Source organism: Filicampus tigris, chromosome 8 (genome assembly GCF_054856515.1).
Source record: "Filicampus tigris isolate MCC_2025a chromosome 8, RoL_Ftig_1.0, whole genome shotgun sequence".
In the NCBI taxonomy this organism is placed as follows: domain Eukaryota; kingdom Metazoa; phylum Chordata; class Actinopteri; order Syngnathiformes; family Syngnathidae; genus Filicampus; species Filicampus tigris.
The window spans coordinates 2,865,544-2,893,374 of record NC_141224.1 but is presented as its reverse complement, the minus strand read 5'-3'; the positions used below and the strand labels follow the sequence as shown (position 1 = coordinate 2,893,374).

General features: G+C 46.5%; 1 protein-coding gene across 5 annotated transcripts; it reads left to right on the top strand.

Annotated features, from left to right (window-relative positions):
• The first annotated feature begins 379 nt into the window (after nt 1-379).
• LOC147143007 (uncharacterized) lies at nt 380-24,875 on the top strand. 5 transcript variants are annotated; one of them, XM_086038474.1, is made up of 11 exons: nt 380-1,017; nt 2,695-2,821; nt 2,918-3,615; nt 11,334-11,540; nt 13,477-13,690; nt 14,955-15,116; nt 16,850-17,068; nt 18,009-18,155; nt 19,513-19,753; nt 19,839-20,003; nt 20,929-24,875. In XM_086038474.1, the coding sequence occupies exons 3-11, from the start codon at nt 2,951-2,953 to the stop codon at nt 23,259-23,261; spliced, it is 4,353 nt and encodes a 1,450-aa protein (XP_085894600.1). In that variant the 5' UTR covers nt 380-1,017; nt 2,695-2,821; nt 2,918-2,950; the 3' UTR covers nt 23,262-24,875. The 5 variants fall into 5 exon arrangements, with proteins under 5 accessions (XP_085894600.1, XP_085894599.1, XP_085894598.1 ...); XM_086038473.1 differs by having other exon boundaries at nt 2,407-3,615; XM_086038472.1 differs by having other exon boundaries at nt 2,404-3,615.
• The last annotated feature ends 2,956 nt before the right edge of the window (nt 24,876-27,831 follow it).

The following is a 27,831-nucleotide window of genomic DNA, read 5'->3' as shown; positions in this document are numbered from 1 at the left end:
AAAAAAAAACCCAGCTGCCGTATATGATTATGGACGTTCTTGATGGACTCTGTCCTTTGATTCCAGTCACAGCCTTCCTCTTGGCCGGAGCAGTTCTTTTGTTTTATTTTAACGAGAGCAGATAGGAGAGAGATGTGGTCTTTTGTCCGCTGAGATGACCCAGATGCCCGCAACTGCGCGCTGCTTCGTCATAAAGTCATTACGCAGTCCTTTATGCCGTTTTATTTTGTTTCACTCCTCCCTAGGCTGTCCTCTCAAGACATCCAGATGTCAGTCAGTGGAAAATGAGTGGGTTGCACATCTGTCAAACAATTTTTGAATCACTGACGGACTTGACCATTTACCGCTTTTTTTTTTTCGTCCCTCACTATACCGCGGTTCACTTTTTGCGGCTTCAGTGCACTGCTGATTTTTTTTTTTTTTTTTTTTTTTACTTTTCTGCGCCGCTGTGGGAGTGATCACAGCTGAAGTCAATCATGGCCAATCAAAGCGGCTCCACACATTCCCTTCAAATGTGGCCGCCACCCACGCACTGGCGATCTCAACATGGCGGAGCGCAGACATCCAGTTTTTGACTGAAAAGAAAAAGTAGTTGAATATTGGTTGCTCCTGATTAAAATGGAGTAAAGCGGCGTCATTTTCCACTTTTCTCAAAACGAATAGTATATGTTAGTTTAACGCATGTGCAGCCGATGTAGGCTTCATGTCGGACTTGAGTCAATTCATTTTTTTGGGGTGTGCTTACAGAAATCAGAATGCGCTGTTTACAAAAATCGAGTCCTGTCACTTTTCCAGCCTTCTAATAAATTCCACATGGGCAACCTGCTGCCCCTGATGCTAATGTTTAATATTATTGCAAAACTGGTGCAAATAAAGGCCTCCCACTACAGACGATCCCTTGCCCATCTCTAGTTGAGCAATTTGTGGATATTGGTTGTCATCCTGGGTGAGGGTCACGCTGCGCTGGAGGCCTAATTCGAAAACTAAACTCCACTATAGCTCACTGTGCTGCCACTGGTAAGATTGTTTCATACTCCACATTTTTCACTATAATGGTTGTCACAATTTCTATGCCAAATACCGCCTCCAAGAATGCTTAGCTCTCCGAGTTGCCATATAATGACCGTTAAAATACTGTCACATTGTAGGCCAATGTGTTCATCAAAAACGAAGCGGCAGTTTTATTCCTAAAAAGTATGCCTATAAGCCACTGTGACATCATCCAGTTTAAACATTGACGCTGCACTTAACGAAAACAGAAATTAAAAAATGTCTTAAATAACGATTCGCTGAAAATGTAGTGTAAGTTAAATACAAGTGAACTGTCATATAAAACGTGTACAGTTCTAAAAGTAAAATGTACTGTACATGAAAAATGGTATCGCAAACTTGATTCTGTTTGACTATATTGCATGTTTTAAATGGTGTAATTTTTTTAGTACTTAATTCAGGGATTCTACAGCGTTTATATAAGTAAAGCCCTCCTCCCTACCTGGCCTGCCCCATCTGCATTTGAGTAATTTGCGAGATTAGGTTGTCATGTCGATGGATGGGCGCGCGTGGATGACGCACAAGCGGCCGGCGGGCGCGTGCGTGCGTGCGTCTCGAGGATGTCGGGGAGGGTTCGGACGTCATGACGACAGGTCCATTCAATCCACACCTCCAACAAAGACAACACGAAGCCGTGTGGATGTGTTTGTGTATTTAATGAAATGGGCGCGCGAGGCTGCGACCTCGTGGGGAGAAGTGAAATCCGCGACCGTGACGTCACCGTCACACGCTGTCTTCACAAGGACGGAAGACGAGCCGACACTTGGACGACTCAACAAGTTGTTTGATTTTTCTGGTTGTTTAGGGAGAAGACAAAGAGGAAGAGGACGCTGTCATCATCGTAGTTGTCATGAGCGCGCGTCCTTGTGGACACGCGATGTCACGGAAGGTCCTCGCTCGCGAGTGGGAGCGCGCGTGGATGATGCTGAGGCGAAGGTGACCGCGCGTGTTCCGCTTCCAAGCAGCCCGGCTGGAGCAGCATCCGTCCAGTCGTTTTTTTTATTTTTTATTTTTATTTTTTGGGAGGAGTGAGCTCGGCTTCAGGCGCGTCTTCCCTCCTCCATCACCATCATCGTTATCTTTTTTTTTTTTTTTTTTTTCATTTTCAACCCACCCGTGAACGTCACCATGCCTTCCATGGCGACTCAATTCGGGCTGGCGCGCCTTCGGTTGGGAGCCTAATTTAGTGCGCCCTCGCTGCTCACCGACGACCCCCCGCCCCCCCTCCCATCCCATGACAGCGAACCAAACGCCCTTGCCACTCGCCTGAATGTCCACCCGATCATCCATCGTCGTGCGTGGCCAAAGGGATGACACTGCGTGAGCGCCACTGAGCTCCGTCATTGTTTCCAGCAGCGGCTCGGGATAGCGATGTGACCGGCGTCGGCGCGATGAGGGCGGCTGTGGAGAGGCGAGGGAGGGCCTCTGGCGGAGCTTTCAAGGACGAGGAAGGAGAGTAAAAACATCTTGGACGACCAACGTCACACGCTACCCATCAAATGGAGATTTATTGTGCCCCTCAAAGACACCCAGCCTCCACAATGACTTTTTGAATATTTTTTTTGGTTTTGTATTCATTACACTCATCTGTTCAGGGGAAATTCAATTCAAGTCACGCTCTGCTCTTTATTTGTGTTGGACAAGACCAGCAGAGAACCATTTGACACACATGCAGGCATGCAAGGAGAGATGTCAGCGTGAAAGGGGTGCACCTCTTGAACTTGGGTGTGGGGTGGAGTCTGTGCCTTGCTCAAGGGCACCTGGACAGTAGGTAGGAAGCTGCTAGCATCTCTCAAACAACTGTTGCCATACTCTTTGTCCAAAACACTTACAGATGAGCTGCTGCTCCAAATCTTCTTGTTGATAGTTTTCTCCCCAGTGGTTTTGATCGTCCTCACTGATGGATGGGGTGGCGGGGGGCGGGGGGACGCCCAGTAGCGCGGGAGGCTCCGGGGATGACACCCTCACCCGACGTAACGGAGGCGAGTCCAAGAGGCGCAGCAAGGGCAGCCTCCCCTCGCCGGGCTACAGGCTGTCCCAGGCATCCCTGGAGGGTGAGAAGGCTTCTTTCGCCGGGGACGCGGCCGCCCCCTCGGGGGCGCGCGGCCGCCGCCTCTCCATCATGAGCTCGGGCCACCCCTTCCGCGCGGCCGGCACGCCCACCGCCCCGGTGGCCCTCGCTCACCCTCCGCCCCGCTCGGTGGGATTCGCCCCCTCCCGGCCCGCCCTGGCGTCCACCTCCTCGTCGGCGGGCACCGGCGTGATGGTGGTGGCCACCGGCCCCGAGACCACCACCACCACCACCGCCTGCAACACAACGGCGGCGGGGACGCCCGAGACGCTGGGACCGTCGGCGCTGGGCGGCTTCGGCCTGGGGCTGGACGGCGAGGACTACAGCCAGTCCAACCAGAGCACCTTCATCCAGAGGCAGTTCGGAGCCATGCTGCAGCCCGGCGTCAACAAGTTCAGCCTGCGCATGTTCGGCTCCCACAAGGCCGTGGCTCTGGAACAGGAACGACTTAAGTCGGCCGGCGCCTGGATCATACACCCCTACAGCGACTTCAGGTAAGGATGAGTCGACAGCTTTATTCTGCTTTTATCCCTTTGCCACCGCGCAACTTTGCATGCAATACAGTACTTGCTTGCCTCGCACAAATATCCCTAAAAAAAAACAAAAAAAACATTTATCTCCCAAAATGCCTCGCTGTGTTCAAAATGCAGATTCTTAACCATAAACAAGATGACTTATCAAGTACGGTCTTTTGGTTGTGTTTTTGCCAAGCAGGTTGTCACTAAAAATGTCTGGCTCGAGTCGAGTTGTTGGACTCGAATCAGACTCGAGTCCAACAACTTGACTCGAGCCAGACATTTTTAGTCATCTGACTCAACTCTGACTCCAGTCAAGTCATGTGACTTGAGTCAAGTCATGTGGCTCCAGTTTGACTCGAGTCAAGTCACGTGGCTTGAATTACCAGTTTCTGGAGAAATGATTGGGAGAAGCAAATTCGTCTACCACCTGTGGCCTTACTTAAGAAAATGTGTTTGATGTTATCGGCTACAAGATTGATTTCATGCAAATGAATGACTTGTGCCAACTTCTGGTGTTTGGAAATTCTCTATCCAATTTTTATTTGACCTATGTGCAATACAACATTTAATCAACATTGTTTGAGTACACTTTTTTCTTACAGTGTATTTAAGAGCAATGTTCAAGTTTATTTTAGGTACTTTGGTGGCGAGCTCCGTGTTTCTTGAGGTGCTCCTTGCTGTAAAATATTTGACCCACCATCGGTCTGGACGTTCCCAATTATTGGCTGGCGACCAGTCCTGGCTGTAGCCTACCTCTCACCCAAAGTCAGCTTGGATTGGCCCCGGGTCGATGAGGAGAAGTAGTATAGAAAATGCACTGACGGTAGATCTCATCACACTTGAAAGTCAAGAGTGGCTGGTGGGTGGGGGAGGAGGTTACGATGTCACGTGCAGTGCAGTGAGAGGGAAGACTGGAGGCCGCAGAGGACGGACGCAGTCCACGATGGATGAAGGCAGCACAGGAATAGGTGTCGGGTGAAGTGGGGGGCAGGGGGGGGGGGAAAGTGGTGGGGGTCGTCATGAGGAGTGAGGGTTGCTTCTATCGCAGACAAAGTGCAGGTGACAAGTCATCCAATTTAGACCGCCTCCACTTGTCAGATAGCGCGAGTAAAAATACTCCAGCGTAGTCTGCTGCCACTAAGACACGGACGTGCAAATGAGATGGGGCGGGGTGGGGGGTCGCGGGGGGCTCATTCACGCGAGGGCCAACCACAATGTGAGGAAGCTTTTCTTACTGTGGCCAGGTTCACAAGAGTCAAATTTAGGCAGTGACAACGCAGAATGAAACAATAATACATTTGAAGATTAAATACAGGAGCTTATAGTTTTTCCCCCACTACTGATTGAAATGAGGGGAACCTCCAAATTAGTCCACTGGCCGCCGTCTGCAATTACTCTGTCATGGAATTTGTGGTGTGAAAGAAATGCAGGGGAGCAGGCATATTCTTAAAAAAAAAAAAAAATGTAAAAGGCAAACAAGGCATATTGGAAGAATCAAAACACTTAATTACCAGTTCCCCCCTCCATACCCTCGCCGCCACCCCCCCCCCCCCCCCCCCCAAAAAAAAATCTTGATTCAAAGGAATAAGCAAACTCAGGAAACGCGACGCAAAGCAACACAGACTGCAAGAATCCGTCAAACTGACGAGACAACAAGGCACACCCGCTGATTGGCTGATAAGAACAAGTGCAGACGAGAACCTTACGAGTAGATGTGAACAAGGGGCGCAAAAACATGACATAACATGCAACAAACCTAAATGTAATCTAAACAAAATCAACAAAAACACAGATCAATATTGAGCAAATCTAACGATAGACACGCCTCTAAATGTTCATATTCAGGACACGTTTAGTTGTCCACGTGTTTTTTTTTTGTCATGTGCTTATTTGAGTTGTTTGAGCAGACGTGTGTGTGTGTTTGTATACGTCACTGGTCGGTGTATTTGGATGACGTCAAATCTGATCGCTCCCTTCACATCAGCGCAGATCTGCTGGGCTTTAATTTTTATACACGTTTGCTTTGATCAGAAGACATCCCATTCCGTGTGTGTGGTATTTTTTTTTCTATTCCCGCGTCTTGCCACTGGTGAGCAAAAAACATGGAATTGTGTCTCTTGAGCAACGAGGTGTCAATCCAGCCCTTGTGGAGGAATGCAGATCGGACAATGCAATTTTATTATATTTAAATACGCAAACAGTATTCCTGTTTCTGTTTCCTTTGCAAGATTTCAATGAAGAGTCCTTTTATTTGGGTTATGCATTTTGGCTCAATTGGACCGATTTGGAGAGAAATCGAGTGGAAGAGCAAGGCAATTGGTTTGAATGGCGCTACTTGTTGCTGGCATAGAACAAAGATTGAGTATTTGAAGAAAATCAATAAGTTTTGGACCACTTAAGCGAAGTTGGACAATGTCCGTCTGCGCAACTAATCAATAAGTCGCAGTACATCACAGGTGTCAAAACTCCGGTGCTCGCCCCCGCCAATTTTTTTTCTTTTTTTTTTGGAAAATGAATCAATTGCTCAGCACTGCACTGCCGGAAGCTGGCCAGCCAAGAGAAAAAAAAAAAACGAAACGAGGATTGTAGTTGAAAATAAATTCCAAGTTGTCAATGTAGGTCAGAGCGTCTGATAGCGTTTCGGCCCCACCGGCGTATACGAGCTTTCGCTGCAGCAAACGCCATCCGTAATCGTGTCAAGGAAGGCCAATCCAAACGATGCGTAGTGACTCGAGCTCACACACCTTCAGTACAACCGATTGCTTTTCAGAGCATTTGGACACGTATGGGTAGCCCCGCCCCCACCTTTGGTTCTATGACGGTTGTGATCCAAATGGCGGTGGTTGGGCCCAGTGGCAGAGCCGCCACTCTCCAGCGAGTGTCACTTTTGCTCGTCAATGTTTTCATGCGGAGACTAACGCAAACACACAGCGGTCCGTGTCAGTGACTTCATGCCAGCATTAGGGGGTGGCTGTTTCGTGAGTCAACAGCGCCTGTGGAGAAAATGACTAGCGAGGCTGTTAATTTCGGGTTCCCCCTCGGGGAGGTTCTCTCACACTCATCAAAACAAGCCACGTTTTTTTTTTTTTTTCCAAACGCTGTCAACACGGGAACCTGCGAAGGTTCTGCTTCGCCAAAGTACAGCCGTCCCTTCCCTTGAGCATGCGGGCAGTCTGTCAATCGTGGCTCCGCCCCTGCCGGATGGCCATTTGCGACCCACATGATGATATTTTGCGGCCCCCTACTTGACATCAAAGTTTTTTGTTCATGCGGCTCCCACCTTTTTTTGCTGTGTTGTTGCGCTGGCCATTTTGTGTTTTTTTTTTTTGTAAAGTTTTCTTTTGCGCTACCATAGCTGAGGCTCATGACATCTTTCGATGAAACATAATTTTGAAGTGACACCAAGTACAAGTTCCATCGCCGGTAATTTGTTGTGACTCTCAGCCGGAGATGTTACGGTCATATTTTTGTGGACAAAGGACTTCAATTTGGATCTTTTGTGACTGGGTGTCGTATAGTTCATCTGTTTGTGGCGTTTGACCGAGTGAAGATGTACGTTAGCTTCTCACGCTAGCTAGCTAGCTAGCTAGCTTCTCGCTTGTGAGCAAACGGTCGAGGTGTTGCCTGTACCGTTTGTGAAGATTTGATGATGGCGATAGCTTGGACAAATATAAATTGAAATGCTTTCAATTTCGTTTTGAAATCCGAACCAATTGGAAGTTAGGCGGTGTCACGGATGGGAGTGTGTTCCACTTTGGAAGTTCCACTGTCCACTGTGCGCTGCCAGCGCAATCAGTGGTGGACACGCCGATGTGTCCGGTGTCGATGTGATACCTTTTGGCCTTGTTTAAAATGCCAATGGCCAGGCAGACTGATTGCAACAATGGAGGACTTGATCCCACCGCGATCCTCCTGGCCCACATTTTGCTTCATCACGCACACACACCGTGACTCATGGCCTATTGTGTGTCCGTCATGTTGAAGGCAACTGACGTCGAGTAAGGAGAGTGCGCGCAGGTAATCTCAGTCCTCATTGAAATCCACGCAAACCTGCCTCGGGATGTTAATAATTCCAATTACCGCAAATGAATATGGATTAATTATGTATGCCGTTGTAAATTATGCACCTTGAGTGTGCATTATGCATAATTCACTCATCTAACTTTTCAGTTAAGTACCTGTAGTCTGAAGCGAGAGTATAGCGCGATTACGTCCCAAAGCCCCTTTACCACTCCCTGTCCAACACTGACCACGGACAGAGCTTGCGCAGATTTGTCGCCAAAAACTAATCCCCGGAAGCCAGTGCACGTGTGTCTTTCATGAAAGGAGTTTGCTGATAAGCTCTCACCTCATTAAGTCACACTGCTGCTCGTCGAAGAATGCATAATGGCTGGGAGAAGACGGAAGCAAAAGTCCGCCGTGCCAGGAGGAAGTCAAACTTAATCGGCGACGCCATGCATAATGTCACTCGAGGCTTGAAGTCAGATATTTTATGCCTTTTTTCCCCACAATTTAAAACCGTTTCCTGATGTCTTCACGTTTGTGTGAAGAGCTTTTTGAGGTCATTGCTTGAAAGGGGCTCTGGATCCTCGACCAGGATTGCTGCCAAGTCATGAGGCAGAGAGACTATTATTTAAATTAGCTGAATTGTAATGTCACAATGTCTTTGCATCTTTTTTTTTTTTTTGGGGCTATAATTCAAAATGAGTTTAGCTTTTTATTTGGCTTTTTGTAGATCTGTCTTCCAAAAGAGAGGATATCCTGAACGTGCGGTGAGCTAACTGGCATCCAAGGTAGTGGACTGCGGCAACGTCTCGCTACTTTTGTCCATGGCCAACCAAGCGAGTCTTATTACTTGTTTTGGTTGAGTGTACGGCTGTGACTTTATTGCATTTATTTCCATCAATTAATTACCGAACAAAGCAAGCAGCGCTCTGGCTGGCTGAAAGAAATTGCTTTTTTTCCACACGTCTTCTCAGCTCACTGGCTTTGGCTTTTATTTTACTTTTACTTTGTTTAAAAGAAATTGTAGTCGTGTTTGTGTTAGCCAGATGAAAATTAACATCTAGAATTTTGTTGGTTGGGGTTTTTAATTGCTTCAGTGTCGATTTGTAATGGAATGAAAAGCATTCCAAATTTGAGACAAAGAAGCACGTTGGCCTAGTGGTTAGCATGTCTGCCTCGAAGTTCTGACGCTGGTGGTTCAAATCTTGGCTCTGACCACACATCTTGCTGTGTGGGTACTCGTACTTCCTCGTACACTCCAAAAATATGAATATAAGGTTCGCTGAAGACTCAAAATTGTGACTCTTAACTCATTCACTGCCAGGCATTTTGACACCCTCTTTTACCCTAACTTTTGAAAAAAATATAAATACATTTCTGGGATTGAATGGCTGGACTGTGAAAAGACGTATAAAAACTTTTTTGGGCAGTGAATGAGTTTGAAGTGTGAGCACGAGGAATGTAACGATTCACTCAAGCCCTGATTCCATTCGATTTCCAGTTCCCGATTTTCTATTCGATATTTTAAAAATTGCTAGCATGCTTGTCTCTGTGCACTAGCGTGGTTTTGCAGCCATCCACAAACGCAATACGCAATGATGTTTGGCGCACAAGCATCATTTGATCAACAAAATATGCTATGCATCTGGAATGAAAAAACGTTTCAATCATTTTCTAGAAGAATTTAATCAACTTGATTTTCGATTAATCTAATCGATTAATCGATATAATTGGGGCATTACACCCTTAGCGAGCACTCTTTTGTCTACATGTGATCGGCTGGCAACCGGTCCATGGATGTAAATCGAGCCAGCCAAAGCGCTGAGGTAGCAGCGGCCGTAAACGTGAGAGCGTCTTGACACGCCGAAATGAATAAACGTGTCGTTGCGCACATTTATTTGGGTGGATGCTGCAAACGGCCCTCGCCTTGCCATCGAGGCAGACAAGGCGGCAATCACGGGGGAGGCGGTGGGTGAAATGAGCGTGGAGTGTGACACCAGCTGAGCAGCTCCTTGCGGGTCACTACTTTCCCGCCCAGCACCTGCTCACGCTCACCACGGCGCTGGCAAAGAGCGCCTGTCGAGCAACTTTAATTGCATTTGCAATTCTGATGTGCACGCGAGCAACAGGGTCCACTTCAATAACTTTGTACGCGCACACACATCCACTCAAGTCATTGCATGGCTTCACTCTTTCCAGATCAGAAAGCTTCTCTGGCACTCAGCTTGCCATCTCTTGTGCATCCGGAAAGTATTGACGCCACTTGCCTTGTTCACATTTTATGTCTCAGCGGGGGCGATTGTAGTGTCAGAGGTTTTGGGGCGCTGGGATCCCGGCCAGGCAGGATAAATGGCACTGTTTTGTACATTTTATGAACACAATTTTATAAAAGAGAAGCAGAAAACGTCTTTGGAAATGTCTGCGACTGAACCATAAATTGTAATAAAAGTCATTCCAATATCAAGCCACGACAAAAGACGGATTAAATATATAAAACAAACAATACAACCTTACTTGGGAAAACAACTAAGTTTGATACAGCTGAGCGATCGATATCCTGTATCCGTTCGCAGTCTGCAGTAAACCAGCCGGATAACAACCAATCATGGCTCAGCTTCAGAAAACAGGTGAGCCCCGATTGGTTGTTACCTGATCCCGAGCAACTGTGTTGTCAACCCTTAGTTGACAGAAAGTGACAAAATGGCCGCCTCCTGACATGACTAAAAATGGGTGGATTAACTCATATTCCCCAAACGCAATATTAATCAGAATGCCATGTTTAGGCTACCAAAGGCGCATAGAACATATTCTTGTTAAGACAATTTTGGGGTTGACTTGCCCTTTACAAAATAGAGTGGGCCTACCTAACTTTGCCCACCCCTGATTTCACACTTGCTTTTGTATTATACTGTCGTTGCCATTTTGAATGCGCTGTAACTAGAAATTCACGGTTGTGCGAGACCATCACGCATCTCATTGGACGGCGGCATGTCACATGACAATTGATTCCTATTATTCTTTCATGATTAGCCATCGCACTGGATCACACGCCATGTCATAGAATTGTTCTGTGCAATCACAGTGAACAAAGCGAGTCCTCAAGGTCACAATTCATCTTCATGCATCGCTATGGCAGCAGCATCCCTGTTGCATCGCTCTCGTAAAAGTGTGTGTGTGTGTGTGTGTGAAGTGATGAGTCATACTTCATCTTCATCGGTCTAGTGGTCCCACCATGAGGTTCTGTTACCAAATTAGAGCTCAATAGGGATCGACCACAGCACTTGAGTGTACTCTCTGGAAGGCGGGGTGCGTGTGTGTGTGTGTGCGTGTGTGCGTGCGCGCGTGCGCGCGTGTGTATGAGGCGAGTCATTGATATGGCTACGGGTGATGGATGAGCGCGCCCGTTGGGCAGAGAGACAGAAGGAGGACACAAGTGGTCCGCGCAAGATTGGTCATCTGGTGTGTCATCCGTTAATCACGTTCAACATTGCCGTGTCCCCCAAGTTTTAGGAGTGGGGCCTGACGTCACTCCCCCACTCCCCCCCCCCCCCCACTGGCGCCTGCCCACATGCAAGCTAGATTGATGAGGCGTCTCAAGGTTACCGATAAGCTCTCTTTGTCCTCGACAGTCCGCTTGGGCCAGCGTTTTGGCCCCGAGTTTTGAGCAGTGCCTGTGGTACCCCGCGCAGGTTCTACTGGGACCTGCTGATGCTGGTGCTGATGATGGGCAATCTGATCGTGCTGCCGGTGGGCATCACCTTCTTTCGAGACGAGAACACGCCGTCGTGGATCATCTTCAACGTGGTGTCCGACACGCTCTTCATGGTCGACCTGGTCCTCAACTTCCGCACGGGCATCGTCAAGGAGGACAGCACGGAAATACTGCTGGACCCCCGGTGAGTGCGTGCGTGCGCGTGGACGTATCGATCGCTGGCGGCGAGTAACAAAGTCCAAATGCTTCTGTGCTCTACTCAATTACATTGTTCGCCTTTCTGTCCTTAAAGTAAGGAAGTCGAATCCAAACATACTTTTTTCAAGAATATGTTCTATGTAAGACCACTAGTTGAAACAAGGCATTCCAATAAATATTGCGTTTGTGGAATAAGAGTTAATCCAGTCGTTTTTAGTCATTTCGGGGGGGCGGCCATTTTGTCACTTCTGTCGACTGAAAATGACGTCACAACTGCTCGGGGCTTTTCTGAAGCTGAGCCGTGATTGGTCGTGACCTGAGCCCTGAGTAGTTGTGATGTCATTTTCAGTCAACAGAAGAGACAAAATGGCCGCCCCCTGAGAAGCCTGAAAACGAGTGGATTAACTCTTATTCCACAACCGCAATATTAATCAGAATGCCGTGTTTCAACTAGTGGGCCTGCTGGGAACATATTCTTGGGGGAAAAAAATGTTTGGGTTGATTTCCACTTTCATTTGAGTAGAGTGGTGCTTCGACATATGAGTTTCATTCGTTCATGAATGCAAATGCCGTAAATCCTGGAACAGATTAATAACGCCCCCCTGGCCCAGAACCCAAATTTGTTTTCGTTTTTTTTTTTTAATAAGGACAAATATCACTTGATAATATTGTACTTGATTAAAGCATAGCGTAAATAGGATGTAAAGCATGAAACAGTTTGTGCATCATGATTTCATGCTGCAATCCAGTTGATTGTGCTGCTCCTTCTGGTGTGCCCACTACTGTATAGTGCAGTCATCCGGACACAAACGAAGAAGCATAGACTTCTTCTTCTACTACTACTCAGTAAGTTGCTGTAATATTAGTCATTTTTTTGGTAGAGGATAAACAAGTATTGTTATAGTGCCTGTCGAGATGTCAAGTTCCACCATTTATGTTCAAATGCCTGTTGCTTAAAAGGTCAAACTGCAAGACCGTTAGCATGTCAAGGGTAATTTTCATTAGATGTTAGCATTAAGCTAAAGGGGGCCATTCTTAAAGGGGCACTCAAGGATTTTTTTTTCTGTGCCCCCACTAGTCTAAACATGGTGGACATTCCGTCACGGATGGACGTCCGTTTTGTTGACGATGACGAATAACGGGACACCTTTGAAAATAGATGGACTAACAAATGACGGAAGTGGGTTTTCATCCGTCAATGTAATCATCACTAACCGCGTCCGTCAGTCCATCAATGGCGGACGCCTGTTTTTGGGGGACCAATGGACTTCTGACTGATTTAAATTATGAACTGACAATTTAGTTTGTCGCGAAAAATGACGGACTGACGAATTAAGGATGGATACCCTGGCCGCTGACTGATGACGGACCAGCAAAATGTAGTAAAATACCCACCTCTGGTATTCTGATTAGTATTGTGTATGTGGAATAAGAATGAAGCAGATGAATTCATCCATTTTCATCCATCTCAGGGAGCTGCCATTTTGTCTGTTAGCGCTCTCTGCTATCAATTGAAATTGATGTCAAAGTGCCCACGCGCTCGCATTGCCAACGTCACGTGACCAAACCCAGGAACAAAGATGAGCTGTGACGTTTGCATTTCAAGCACGAGGGCACCGTGACGCCAATTTTAGTCGACTTTTTTTTTTTTTTTTTTTTTTTCGCCTACAATGGAGCAGACAGTCCGTAATTTAAATCTGTCAGAAGTCCGTTGGCAGCTATAAATGTAAATGTGCTTCTTTGGCCTTCAAACAAATGAGTGACACGCAAAGGCGTTGAGCAGACAGTGGGAGAAGAGCTTTTGTTCACGCTCCAGCTTTCTCCTGATGAAAACGAAATGAGGCGCCAGGCGAAAAGTGCAAGCACGGCGCACCCAGTTTAGCGCGCCAAATATGGAATGCCACTGACTGATTGTGCCACAGGGCCATCCGGCAGAACTACCTGAAGAGCTGGTTCCTGGTGGACTTTGTGTCCTCCATCCCTGTGGACTACATCTTCCTGATGGTGGACAGTCTGGACTCGGAGGTGTACCGCACGGCGCGGGCGCTGCGCATCGTGCGCTTCACCAAAATCCTCAGCCTGCTGCGGCTGCTGCGCCTCTCCAGGCTCATTCGCTACATCCACCAGTGGGAGGAGGTGAGAGCCTCCCGCCGCTCATCGGCAAACATCGGCCCAAATTCCACTTTCCCTTACGATGAGGCGGGAGAACATTGCCATCACCGTGTGCTGCCTAAGTAACTTACTTTTCTGATTGCTTGACTTTAAAAGTAACTTGGTTAAGTTGGTGATGACTTGATTTTTCAAATAAAGTTACATTAACAGTTACTTTATGAGTCGCACTCAATAGATGCCGACAACCCCGATGAACATAAAATTGAAAACCAGTTTTGCCAGTACTTAATTGGAAGTAGGTTTTTAACGGTGACGTTTTAGAATAAAGTTTGTTTTTGATTAAACTAAATAAACACATAATTTTTTTTGGACTCAATGTAAATAATTATTTTATTTGGAAAAAAAACCCTGTCTTTTTGGATTTGACTTAAAGCGGAAGTCAACCCAAACATATTTTTTTCAAGAATATGTTCTATGCAGGCCTACTAGTCAAAAATAGCATTCTGATAAATATTGCGTTTGTGGAATATGAGTTAAGCAGCAAAATCCTCCCGTTTTTAGCCATCTCCGGGGGCGGCCATTTTGTCATTTCTGTCGACTGAAATTGACATCACAACTGCTCAGGGCTCAGGTAACGACCAATCATAGCATAGCTTCAGAAAACAGGTGGGCCGTGATTGGTCGTTAGTTGAGCCCTGAGCAACTGTGATGTCATTTTCAGTCGACAGAAGTGACAAAATGGCCGCCCCCAGAGATGGCTAAAAACGGATGGATTTTGCTGCTTAACTCATATTTCAAAAATCATATCACCGTGTTTCAACTAGTGGGCCTGCATAGAACATATTCTTGAAAAAAATATATTTGGGTTGTCTTCCCTTTAACAAACGGCTACTTGTTTTTATACATAAAAAAGTCTTTCTAGACTTCACTTAACAAAAATATGTGTTTGTAAGGCAATGCTTTTGAGTGATTCTGCACGAATAAATACAGTTTAATATGATGTCTAAAAAGCAGACGAAAGTTTGTGGACTACTTCCTGCTTCAGAGAGAACGACAAACAGGTGGGCAGTACATCATAATTCAAAGGAGATTTAAAAAAAAACAAAAAAAAAACTGAATCCCCCCCAAAAATAATAATAAAAAATAAAACATTAAAAAAAACAACAAAAAAAACAAGATTGGAAAGGGAGGACGAGCCTATACCATTTGCATTTGAGTCCACTAGCGCAAGTGTTGAACGCGTGTAGCAGTTATTGTGCCAAATCCACCGTGGCTTGCCCCTCCCCAGATCTTCCACATGACGTACGACCTGGCCAGCGCCATGGTGAGGATCGTCAATCTGATCGGGATGATGCTGCTGCTGTGCCACTGGGACGGCTGCCTGCAGTTCCTGGTGCCCATGCTGCAGGACTTCCCGCCGGACTGCTGGGTCTCCAAGAACCTGATGGTGGTGAGCGCGATGTGTGCCTTTTCGTTCAAAAGCACAGGAGCCATCTCTCGCTTTGTTTGCACAGCCCGCACGCTTTATATTTCCCGTGGCGGCCCACCCAGGCCTGCTTGTCGGGTTATCTCTCTGTCTGTGTGTGCGTGTGTATATTATGTTTGCTGTTATAATTGGCTCACGCAACAAGATGGCCGATTGGAATAAAGGCGTCATGATCATCTCGTGTCCACTGAGAGAGGGGAAAGTTTAGCACAAATCCTCCAGAGTGATGAAATGGAAGTGTGTTTGTGAATGGGCATTTTTTTTTTTTTTTTTTTAATGCAATACAAACAGGACACAAATGAATGAAGCGCTGAGTCATGTCACCGGCGTTGCCTCGGCGACTGTTGCCTAGCAGGCAAATGCTGGGATTGTCCCTGGAGAAAGTCCCTCATGTGTTGGGCTACAAAGATAACACACATTATTACACACGGGTCCAATTTGCATTGAATTTGACCTTTGTAATTGCATAATTGTCTTTCTATAGCCGATGAGGTGATTTTCTTTTGAGACAGTTTAATTGTCCCCTTGCTTGGTGGTATGAAGTTCGCGAGGTCATTTTTAACACGAGCCAATTTTGAAAATGTGAGCAACCCCAAACATTTTCTGCTTTGACAGCGTGTAGTGTAATCCAGATGCCAAACACAGCACACCACATGCACTGATCTCTCCACGGACAATCGTGAGGCTCGTCACCCAAACTAAATATCTGTCATAATACCGAGACTGAACGGTACCAGAGGCAATCCAGACAACTGGAAAATACAAGAAGAAGAGCCGAACTCGGTGTCGACCACACACGTGGATTTGCAATCGTAAATATTGGACAGGCTTTACATTTACGGTTTTCGGCCCTGACTGTTTACCAAACAGATCGATGAGTAAAATTCCCTCCCAGTCCAAGATTGATATTGGCTATCGGTTCAATATCAGAAAAAAAATAAAATAACATTATGGGATTATATCGGTCTACATCCCAAATCTCCGATATTAGCAACGCATCCATTGCAGCCTCGGCTACAGCTCTTCTCAGTCAACTTGAATTGTTATTTTGCACTTGCAAGAGTCTAATTTGTTTTAGCGACTTTATTAGGGTTGTTTCTCACGGTCCTTTAAGTCATTTTTTATGTATTTTATTCAAGTGCAGTACATAACTCACCTTTGAGGTTGAATTTATGTCACCCAAATCTTTGGAATAAACGAGTCATATTTTTTTCATAGCCACGGTTGCTGATTACTGTTCTCGGTTTGAATAGTATCACTTGGTCAAGTCTCCTCGAACATTTCATGCTAAAAAATAAATAAAGCATGTATCATTACTGCTGAGATCATATCGGATTGATATCGGACAGTACTCTCGGCTGCACTATCGGTATTGTATTGGAAGTGAAAAGGTTGTATGGGGATACCCCTATCTTAACACACCCCACACCGCAAGATAATCACTCAGGATAATCTTTTCCAGACATCCGACAATCCGGCTTTTAAAGGCACGAGGTAAAATGTCCGCATTTGTCCCGATTGTCAGTATGTTTTACCCTTGCTTAACGCACCCCGCACGATAATCGCTGCGGGTAATCTTTGAGAGGCATCCAACAAATCAGGCCCTTGCTGACTTTGACCACAAGAGAGGCAAAAAAGCTCAACTTTGTCGACGTGTGCGCAGCCTGCTTTTGCAAGCGCTCCTTTTGCCCCCGCAGAACGACACGTGGGGCGTGCAGTACTCGTACGCCCTCTTCAAAGCCATGAGCCACATGCTGTGCATCGGCTACGGCGCCCAGGCCCCGGAGGGCATGACCGACGTGTGGCTCACCATGCTGAGCATGATCGTGGGAGCCACCTGCTACGCCATGTTCATCGGCCACGCCACCGCGCTCATCCAGTCGCTGGACTCGTCGCGGCGGCAGTACCAGGAGAAGGTGAGCACGCGTGGCGCCGTCCGTCTCTTCCTAACGAGACATTATGGACTGCTTCTAAAAGCCATGGAGGCATCTTTTGGGGAGTGTGCTGTGGAAGAATCCTTTCAAATATGGATTAAAAGAGGGAACGTTATAGCAAGGTCCACCGTCAATGTCCTCTCACAGGCAACATCTTGTAGAAAGTGGGAACCGTTATAGATGCAACGGGTACCAACTCTACAGTATATTTTCTTCCATTTTGACTTCCCGTTTAGGCAGTGGCCAGGTGTCCCACAACGTTTGTCCATTTTGGGAATAATCCGCCCCATATTCAGTGGGACTGTAGTCTCGATTTTAGGCCCGTCTTTCACCCAAAATTATTTGTAAAATGTAAAATATTTTGGCCCATTTTAAATGCTCATTCAATTTGATTTCGACTTCTTCTTTAATGTACTCTAATTTTATTTTGAAACGTAACGCATTCTAAATTGCCATCCAGTTACATTTTTATGCACGTAATTTAACTGAATTTAAAATTCAAATCCAACAGAACGTTGTATTTACAAGTCTGATTAAATTTGCCCCCAAACATCAGATTTTACCAATGAATTGCATTGAATCTCATTTTATTTTCAAATGTAATTTAAAATGGCAATGTCTTTTTATCTTCAAATGCAAAGTCATTTATTTATCAACCAAGACTTTTTTATGAAATGAAGAGATCTAACAGCATGAATTTATAGAATTTAAATTTGAATCCTCCAAGTGGCACAAAATAAAATGATTGAAACTGTTATTGTCGATGTCCCAGAAAACAGAAAAATTTCAGTGCTTTTTTTTTTTTTTTTTTTTTAAATTAAATAAAAACAAAACGTAAATACGCTCCAAATGGAGAATTAAGGAGAATACTTGGTACAGCAACCATAAAGAAGTGATTTTGTGTGTGTTTGTGTGTGTGCAGTACAAGCAGGTGGAACAATACATGTCCTTCCACAAGCTTCCCGCAGACGTGCGTCAAAAGATCCACGAGTACTACGAGCACCGCTTCCAAGGGAAGATGTTTGACGAGGAGAACATCCTGGGAGAACTCAGTGAGCCGCTTAAAGAGGTACACACACACACACACACGCGCGCGCACACACACACACACAATGTGGGCTGCATTGTGCTTTGCACATTTTCCTCAGTTCTTTGATGACTGTTGTCCCCACAGTGCACAAATATTCATTCCAGGTTCAACGAAGACTCTCAATCGGTGTAAACGTAAGCGAACGGTTGCTTGTCCGCCTGCGACAGGCTGGCGAGCTGCCCAGAGCAAAGGTGGCAAAAGTACTCGCACTTTGTACTCAAGTAGAAGATACTCATGTAAAAAATTAACTGGTGAAAGTAAAACTCCTTGTAGAAAAGTCAACGGGAGAAAGTACAGACTCTGACATAAACACAAAGGTAAATAATAAATTTTACTTATATGCAATACCCATGTCGGAAACTTCTCTGCATTCACCTTTTTTCTGCGTTCGTCTTTTCTCAACTGCATCGCTCATACTGAAAAAAATCACGCTATGTTGGATGTTAAAGTGGAAGTCAACCCAAACATGTTTTTTTTCAAGAACATGTCCAATGCAAGCCCACTAGTTGAAACAAGGCATTCTGATAAATATTGCGTTTGCGGAATAAGAGTTAGTCCACTCGTTTTTGGCCATCTCAGGGGGCGGCCATTTTGTCACTTCTGTCGACTGAAAATGACATCACAGTTGCTCAGGTAACGACCAGCCGGGGCTGAGCTGTTTTCTGAAGCTGAGCATTTGCGATGTCATTTTCAGTCGACAGACGTGACAAAATGGACGCCCCTGAGATGGCTAAAAACGGGTGGATTAACTCTTATTCCACAAACGTAATATTCATCAGAATGCTGTGTTTCAACTAGTGGGCCTGCTGGGAACATATTCTTGAAAAAAATGTGTTTGGGTGGATTTCCCCCTTTAAGAGCTAGCATTGGCTCGACTTGTGCTCCCGCTCACATCGTAAATCCAAATCGAGTAAGAAAAAAAGCAAAATTAGCTGATGGTAACTGAAAGCAATTACACTTGACTTGATTGAGTGTTGTATTTTTTTTCTAGAAAAGATGGAGAATTATTGAATGCTGGTGGTTTTTAGGCTGGCACAGGAAGCATTTGCCGCAAATCATTCTTGTCAGCGACAAAATTTAAAAAAATCTCTTCGATGAGCCGTCAATGCGCTCCGGTTCATGTTCCTCCATGTCACTGACTATTCCGCTTATTGATTCCTCTTTGACTTTGAAAACAGCGCATTGTCCGAAGCTCAGCCGCTGCTGAGGCCACTTAAAGCGCCTAAGGTGGGATTTGGTTGACCCAGCAGAGAGAAAGCAGGGAGCAAGAGGTGGAGCTGGGGGGGAAAGAAAAATGGACGGACAAAAAGTTGTTTGGCCGTGTGCGTGTGTGCAGGAGATTGTGAGCTTTAACTGCCGCAGCCTGGTGGCCAACATGCCGCTGTTCGCCAACGCCGACCCCAACTTTGTGACCGCCGTGCTCACCAAACTTCGCTTCGAGGTCTTCCAGCCGGCCGACTTCATCATCCGAGAGGGCACGGTGGGGAGGAAGATGTACTTCATCCAGCACGGCCGCGTCAGCGTGCTCACCCGTGGCAACAAGGAGACCAAACTCAGCGACGGCTCTTACTTTGGAGGTGACGACGTCTTCCCGGGGGGGAAGATGCTCGTCGTTCTGTGTGTTTACTGACCTTCCGTTGCTTTTTCTCTTTCTTATCCCAGAAATCTGTTTGTTGACCCGAGGGCGGAGGACGGCCAGCGTGCGTGCAGATACATATTGCCGTCTGTACTCTCTCAGTGTGGACAGCTTTAATGAGGTACTGGAAGAGCACCCCATGATGCGGCGGGCCTTCGAGACGGTCGCTGTCGACCGATTGGACCGTATAGGTAATTTCTGACTCTTCTGCTTTTTAAAATTTTTTTTTATTTTGCTTTAAAGTGGATCGACTTTTTTCTTCTTAATCCAGCAATTATGGGCTGGCAATTTTCAATTTCTAAGGCGCTTTTGTGAAGCGTGTCCTTGGTAGAAAGGTCAGAGCACATCTTTGAATGAGGAGAGAAAACTTTGAATTACCAAAAGATGGAAGCTAACACTTTAAAGGGCACTCACCAAGCACCATCCGTTACACAACGTTTGACATGTTTGGACTTGGAAACCATTTTCTTGATGGGAGTAATGTGAATAGAAAGAACCTCTTTCAGTGCTCAACTGTGGTCATCATAAAAGCTTTACGGGAGGTCTTCAGTGTTGGTGCAATTTACGGTCAGTCATGACCTACAGCACAAAAAATATAAAGAAGAAATGGCCAGACGGGATAAGACTTCCGATGACGACTTCTGTGTGAGTAGGGATGTTAATGATTCATTCAAGCCCCGATTCGATTTAGATTTTCGATCTTCAGTTCCGGATATTCGATTCTTTTTAAAAAAAAAAAAAATTCTACCATGCTTGTGCACTAGTGTGGTTCTGCAGCCATCCTCAAACGCAATACGCAATGATGTTTGGTGCAAAAGCATCATTTGATCTACACATTCAAATTGTGCTATGCATCTGGAATGAAAAAAACGTTTCAAGACATCATTTTCTATAATTAATTTAATCAACTCGATTTTTCGATTAATCTAATCCATTTCCGATTAATCGTTGCATGCCTAGTTCCGAGACATCGACCTTCTGGTAATCTCGACCGTCATGAGCGACAAAAAAAATTCAGTAGTCTGAGCTCGGCCTAACACTGCAGCGCAGTTGTTTGGAATCACTACCTTACGCATTTATTGGAGAAAAATGTTTGTTTGTGTTGTTGGCCTCCAGGCAGGAAGAACTCTGTGCTGCTGCGCAAGTCATCTCAAGGAGGCTCGCTCGGAGGCAGTATGGGCCGTGGCGGGGGTCGGGGTGGAGGAGGTCCGGGAGCAGGCGCCGGCCTGACAGCGAGCAGTCTGGGCTCCTGCGACAGCATTCTGGTCCAGCAGATCGTCAAGCACGACAGCATGCCGGCCATGCAGGACGCCATCGCGGCCGCCGCGGCGGGCAGGAGCGGCGTCATGGGAGCGAGTGGCGCAATGTCCCCCAGGCCCCGCCCCGTCATCTGGGCGCCGCTGGTACACGCCCCGCTGCAAACGGCCGCCGCTACCAGTAACGTGGCCATCGCCCTCATGCACCAGCAGCAGCAGCAGCAGCAGCAGCAGCAGCAGCAGCAGCATCTCCAGCAGCTCCAGCAGCAGCATGCACTCGGAGGCACTTTCTTCCTGCCCTCGCCTCTTATCTCGCCGTCACCCTCCTCCTCCTTTCCGCTTTCGCCTCCTCGAGCCCCCGTCTTGCGCCCCTCCGTCAGCTCCCTCATCGGAATGATGGCAATGAGCGGGATGGGAGGCTTGTCCCCCAGAGCATTCCCCGCCTCCCCTTCCGCCATGGGCCCACTGGGCGGGTTGACGTCCCCGCCGGTGGCCAAAACTCCCCCTGCCGCAGCCTCTTCAATGCCAGTCCAACAAGGAAGGCCTCTTCACTACAACTTGCGCCTCCAGGCTGATTATCCAGCAGGACTCGGCGGATCTCTCGGCACCCCAACCGGTGGAGTAGCGTCGAATCCGCCCCTACCCAAGATGCAGCCCACCAACCCTTCTCCCGCCTCCGTTGGCCCGTTAGACAGCAGCACTAGCGTGACTAACCGGCAAGGGGCAAAAGAAGCTCTGCTGCGCCATGGGGGCAACAGTTGCCAAGGGCTGCCGGCGTTGGGCAGACTCACCCAGGAGGCCAGGCTGCTGTCAGCATCGCAGCCCACTCTGCCTCACCGCTCCTGGGCCGGATTGCAGCCTCAGCCGCCTCTCCATCGGAAGGCTTCTGGAGGGAATTTGCTGGCGGCTCCTTTCCTGGCAGGGCGGTTGGCCAGAGGCGGCAGCGCAGGAATGCTGACCTCCACCAACCCTCCGATGCAGCCCGTTGCAAATCCGACAGCCAACGGGCAAATACAAGCGCCGATTCAGCCCACCGTGTACCCGCAATGTGCCCCTCACGCAAACCCGTTGGCCATCTCCACATCCCCGCACACGCCTTCTGCAGCTTCCTCTCCAAAGCCAACGCCGCCATCTGGCATCCCTTCGCCCGTGCCCACGCCCTCGTCCCCGACACCGACGCCCTTGCAGACCCCCCGTCCAAAACCAAGTCTCACCGCACCTTCCCGCTCGTCCTCGCCGCCTCCCAGCTCCGCACCTCCCTCGACAGGAACCGCCCCGCTGACGCTTGTCTCGACTCCGCGCCCCAAACCCATCGCCACCCCTTCCCCCCGCTCTTCATCACCCTCGCCCTCGTCCACCCCTCCGCCATCGTCCGTTTCCACTCCAGTCCCACTGCCTCAAACATTTGGACCCAAGTCGTCTCTGAGCTCCTCACCCCCATCGCCCGCGGTTGCCATGTCCACAACACCCCCGCAAGGTGCCCGGGTCAAAGCGTCCAATACACCGCCCGCTGCGTCACCGTTATCTGGTCCCAGCCCTGCGCCGACCCCAATCGCTTCGCCAACCCTCACACGGGTGGCGCGCACCCATCCATCAACCGCTTCCCAAACCCCTACTCCAACACCCTCATCTGTCTTCTCCCAAACTCCTACCCAGACACTCGCGCCACCTTCGCCGCCAACATCCAACCCTTCCCTGAGTAAATCCCCGAGTCCAACCTCCTGTCTGCAGCCACCAGTCTTTGGTTCTGCCAGGACCCCCTCCTCCAGCCAGATCCCCAAACCTGCGTCATCCCTACCTCCCAATCCTGCCACGCCGAGCACAAGCTCCCCCACCAAAGTCCGGTTCACCGTTCACCCGGTCAAGCAAACCCATCCCGCGCTCACACCTAGCACCACATCGGGTTTGAATCGTCCCACAAAGTCAAGCCCGGTCTCGACAAAGCCCCCCTCTTTGGCCGCTACATCCCCGGGTGCATCCGCTCACCCACCAAAACAAAACGCAGCCACCGCAGTCGCTTCGAGCCACCCATCCAAACTCAACTCGGCCTTGCAGGCTTCCACCGTCCAATCGACACATGCAGCCACTCCGGCTAACAACAGCTCCCCTAAGCTCGGTAAAAATGAGCCCCAGCTGCCAGTGGCCAGAAAAGACTCAGAGGGGCTGAGACACAAACTGCCTGCCAACATGTAAAGGAAAAAAAGAAGAGGGCAGATATCCGGTCTCACGTGGACAGTTCCATGGTGTTTGCGTTCAGGCTAGGATGTGATTGTCTTAGAACATCACGTGCTTGTGTGACTCAACCAGGGAGAAGACATGCAATGTGTGTACATGCATTCACTCAATATGTGGGTCAGCGCTGGTTCGGCCAAGCTGGGGGCAGGATGCAGAAGCAAAAAACAAAACAAAAAACAAAAGAAAAAAAACAACGACAGTGGACGGGGACATTGTTCCATTTGCATTCCCGGATGGATTAAAAGAGCAATACATGTGAGACAGCTTCCAATACTGTGCATAAGTGCTTGGACACTTCTAGATTTGATGTTTCCATCATCTGTACTACAGCAATCTATGACTACTATTGCTTAAATGTAAGTGTATTGTTTATTTGGAAATATTGAATGTTAAAAAAAAAGAAAAAAAAAAGGCTAAAAGTGCAATAATTTGAGTAATTGACTGTTAAAAGTTTCGACAACATCTGTTTTAATAGGCGTTTTATTCTAGTTCTGAGATTCGAGTACGAATCTTGGCTTTACGCGTTCTCTTGCTGTTTTCCTCTCTGGGTATTTCCGCGTCCAAATTGTCTACATGGTGTGCTTTTCACTTTCTTATATTTAAGTGCCGTGTTTTGTTCAAATGTGAGCATATTGTTACAGTGGCTAACACAAATATTCCAAATACTTTTTCGGAAATCCCAAAGAGACTGCTGTATTTTTATTATTTGATATAAAAGGTTTGACTGGCCTAAACTAACAAATCTATTTGTCACCCAAGACTTATGCACAGTACTGTACTGAAACTATGAATATATGAAAATGTGATTTCCCCCCCCCCCCCCGCCCAGCCCATTGTGTAAAAGGAGCGAGCAAATGCATACAGGCAATAGACACTTCTTCCTCTTGCTTTCCATCTTCACCAAAGTGTCGTAATGACAACGAAAAGATTGCTAAACGTGAATAACTAGGAGCAGTACACAAACATTAGTTTTGTCTCGTCCCAGGTGCGTGCGCGTGTGCGTGACTTTAGTTTTTTCACATGCAGCAAACGTTTAAACTTCACAACTTGCGTTAATTGTCGTTTTCACCGCTCCGCGATGTGCGTCGTGGCTGACTTTGGTTTGTCTGCTTGTAAATACGTGCCTCACCTGCCGCGCCGCCTTGCTCTCTGGCTTTCATGTATGTCTGTGCAGCTTTCATGTGACTTCACAGCTCGGGCAGGCAAACGCCGCTCGCTCTCGCTTTCCTCCGCACTCCATCAGCCTCTTGTTCACACGGCGGCCTCCTCCTTGTGTCGCGGGCTCGCTTCCCCCCCCACCCCATTTGCCCTCACGTTTGATGTTCTGTGTGGGTAGCAACAAGGATACCATGATGCCTAGACGAGATCTATATTTAAGGACCAAAATGTTGGATTTTCTATTTATCACAGCTATAGCGTTCGAATGGAGTAAAAAAAAAACAACAACAACAAAAGAGCAATTCATGTCAGAGTGAAGGGAGGAACAGATGACACTGATTGCCATGATGATGATGATGATGATGTTGTAGTATGTGTGACTCTATAATAAGAATAAAGCTGCTTTAGATATCATCCTGTGGAGTGTCTTAGGGCATGTTCTTATTTGTGTATGTTTGTGCCTCCTTTTCCCTGCATGCATAATTAACGTGCAGTGACAACAATGGCTGCTGGCGCAGCCAGACAGGAAGTAACAGGGACTGTGGACACGCCACCATTGCTTCTAATTTCAGGTAAAAAAAAAAAACAACAAACCATGGATGGATGGATGAATTGACATCATTTTCCCACATGAAGTCCACTATTTTTACAACTCTTTCACTAATGGCGTGCTTAAAATGAGTAGGCCTCCGACACTACATGAAGTGTGAATGTGATCCTACTTACTCCTTGTCTTCAATATTCAATTCATGTTGTAAGCATTTGTAGTTCATATTGGATCAACTTGAATTTATGATGAACTGACAAAAGGCATTTTCACTTATTTGTGTTTTTTTTTTCCTCTGATGAGTTCTCATTTTGTTGCAGCTCCATGCTGACCTTGTACTCAACCGACGGGGGTTGACGTCTACAAGCACCTGTGCTTGCTCAGCACCGAATTGCTGCCCCTCAGCAGGGCAGCCTTGTATCCAAGGTTAAGCTTTCCTAAATCTGTCCCATCTCGGTTACTTGTAAATGAATATCCTCCTTCACAAATGGCCAGCGCACTTATTTACCGGTAACCTGTCGCTTGACGATAGCCACATGAGAGGCATTACAATACGTATGTTGAAGTTTTGTTCACTTGCTGTTTGAATGGGGCCCGCCGACTTTACTGTAGCATAGCATAGCATAGCATAGCATAGCATAGCATAGCATAGCATAGCATAGCATAACACATAAAGACAACTGCTGATCATGATGGAAACCTGGGTTGTGTGCTTACACGTCAGCGATCGCTAGATGGCGACAACGTTCTGATCATCAGACCCACTTGCTGTTTAAATCCAGTAGAAATGAAGGTTCTGGCTTTACCAGGACTTTTTTCCACGTGCCCGACAAACGCAATTACAGACCGCACGCTCAGTAACCGCCGTACTTCCTCTTTTACTCCCCATTTGATTATTTTATATTTAAGCCCAGAAGTGTTATTCAACAAACATTGACTGCAATTGTGAAATTGCTAGAGTAGCAGGTAATTGCGGGACCAGGGGCCAAAGTAAAAATAATACTTCTCTTACTGGCATTTTAGAAGGCACCTATGGCAGGTGCCATTACATGCAATTTTGAATCCTTACGGATTTGGAGAAGATATAACATGAAAGCTGATCAAAAATAACGGTATACATAAAAGCATAGTACTGAACTAACATCTTGAATCTTGAAATATCAATATGTAACACTTTATTATTATTTTTTTTAACTAATCTCTGCAAGTGTTTACATTTTCAAACGATCACTTCCACGACATTCCTAGGAAAATCACTATGTCTTATCACCGATGAGCTATTTTTTTTCAAATGGACCCATTAATGGCTCATGTGGCCCTTGGGGGCTACCTGGTGCCTGTGGGTATCACGGCGGAGACACCTGCAGAGGTTTCGACTTGTTTTTAGAGTGCCTGGTGGGACAATTACTCCCGCGCGACACTTATTGGTTCCCCAACCTCGTGATGGTGCCTTTAACTGACTTTTTGCTAGCACCCGTCCCCCTTAGTTACTGTAACAAAGTGTGTCAAGCTTTCACTAGCCAACATGGGCTTCCGCTGGCAGCACTCCCTGGAAATTATTACCCAGTTCTTTTTGGAAAAAGTAGATTTTACACAGAAGCAGGCAAATGGATACACAATATTTAATTCAGTCTTACAAGTCAAAGTGACACAAGGAAAAACAAATGAAGACGGAAGTTAGCACAGAGTACAAATCAACCACTGCATTGCTGGCCTTTAATTACTCTTACAATCATTCATAAGCTGAAAGGAATTGGCCTATGGAACAACCGCATAGCAACATTTTAAAGGTAATACAAATGCAAATATTACCGCTGTGTAGAAAAAGATCTCATTAATTATTACAATAATATTAATCGAGGATAATGAGCTTTATCCAGAATCTGAAAATATATGGGGTTAGCATTAAGTTTTTGGAAGCAGAATTAAAAAAAAAAAAAGTACTAGCTTCAATGGCATGTCGACAGGAAAGTGTCATATTTCTGTACTGTGCTGTATCAATTATGCTGAAGTCTCGCTCGAAAATAATAATTAAACTTGATAAGGTGACAATTTATAAGTCAGTTTTGCATTGGGCTGAAACAAGAGTTTGGCAAACGTGCATGTCTGGCAGCACAACCGCAGAACAGGCTGAGATTTTGAGTAAAGGAGGGGGGTGATAGAAAAGTGGGCAGGTGGAGCCCACCACTTCCTGCACCTTCACTTTGGAACCCGCTAAGGAGGAGAGAGACGAGCATTCAGACTTAGAAAGAAATGCAGAGATTCCCACTCAAGACCACATCAAGCAAACTCTGTTGGTTCTTGTTGCTTCTGAATACAACATTTATTCCTATATATACATACTTATATTTGTCTTATCTTAGTTGAATCAGTCAAATCAGAGCAGTCTTTTTTTAACTATTGCTGTTTTTACGCTATATCCCCAAAAATTAATCTCACCACCTACCGAGTGTGAGTTCACGACAAACGTATATTTTTCAGAGACATCGTTGTATATTTTTGAGACTAAAGTGAAAAAAAATGAAGACTATAATCTTGAAAATATACGTTCATCAATTAAAAGAAAGAAAACAAATCTGTAAATTTGTTCATCCATTTACATTGATTGCATTGTCAAAGAGAGCGAGCCATTTATTTTCAACCCTTTATATTGGTCAGTAGTTGGTAAAAGTAACACACACATTTGATGATTTGCAATTAGTCGTGATTGGTGGAAAAATATCAAATTTAACAAGTTGTAATAAAGGAGGTGTTGGCCAAACGCCAGCGAATTATGCAAACTCTGCACAGAAAGGCCTGATTTGAACCCCCAACCAGAGCTGT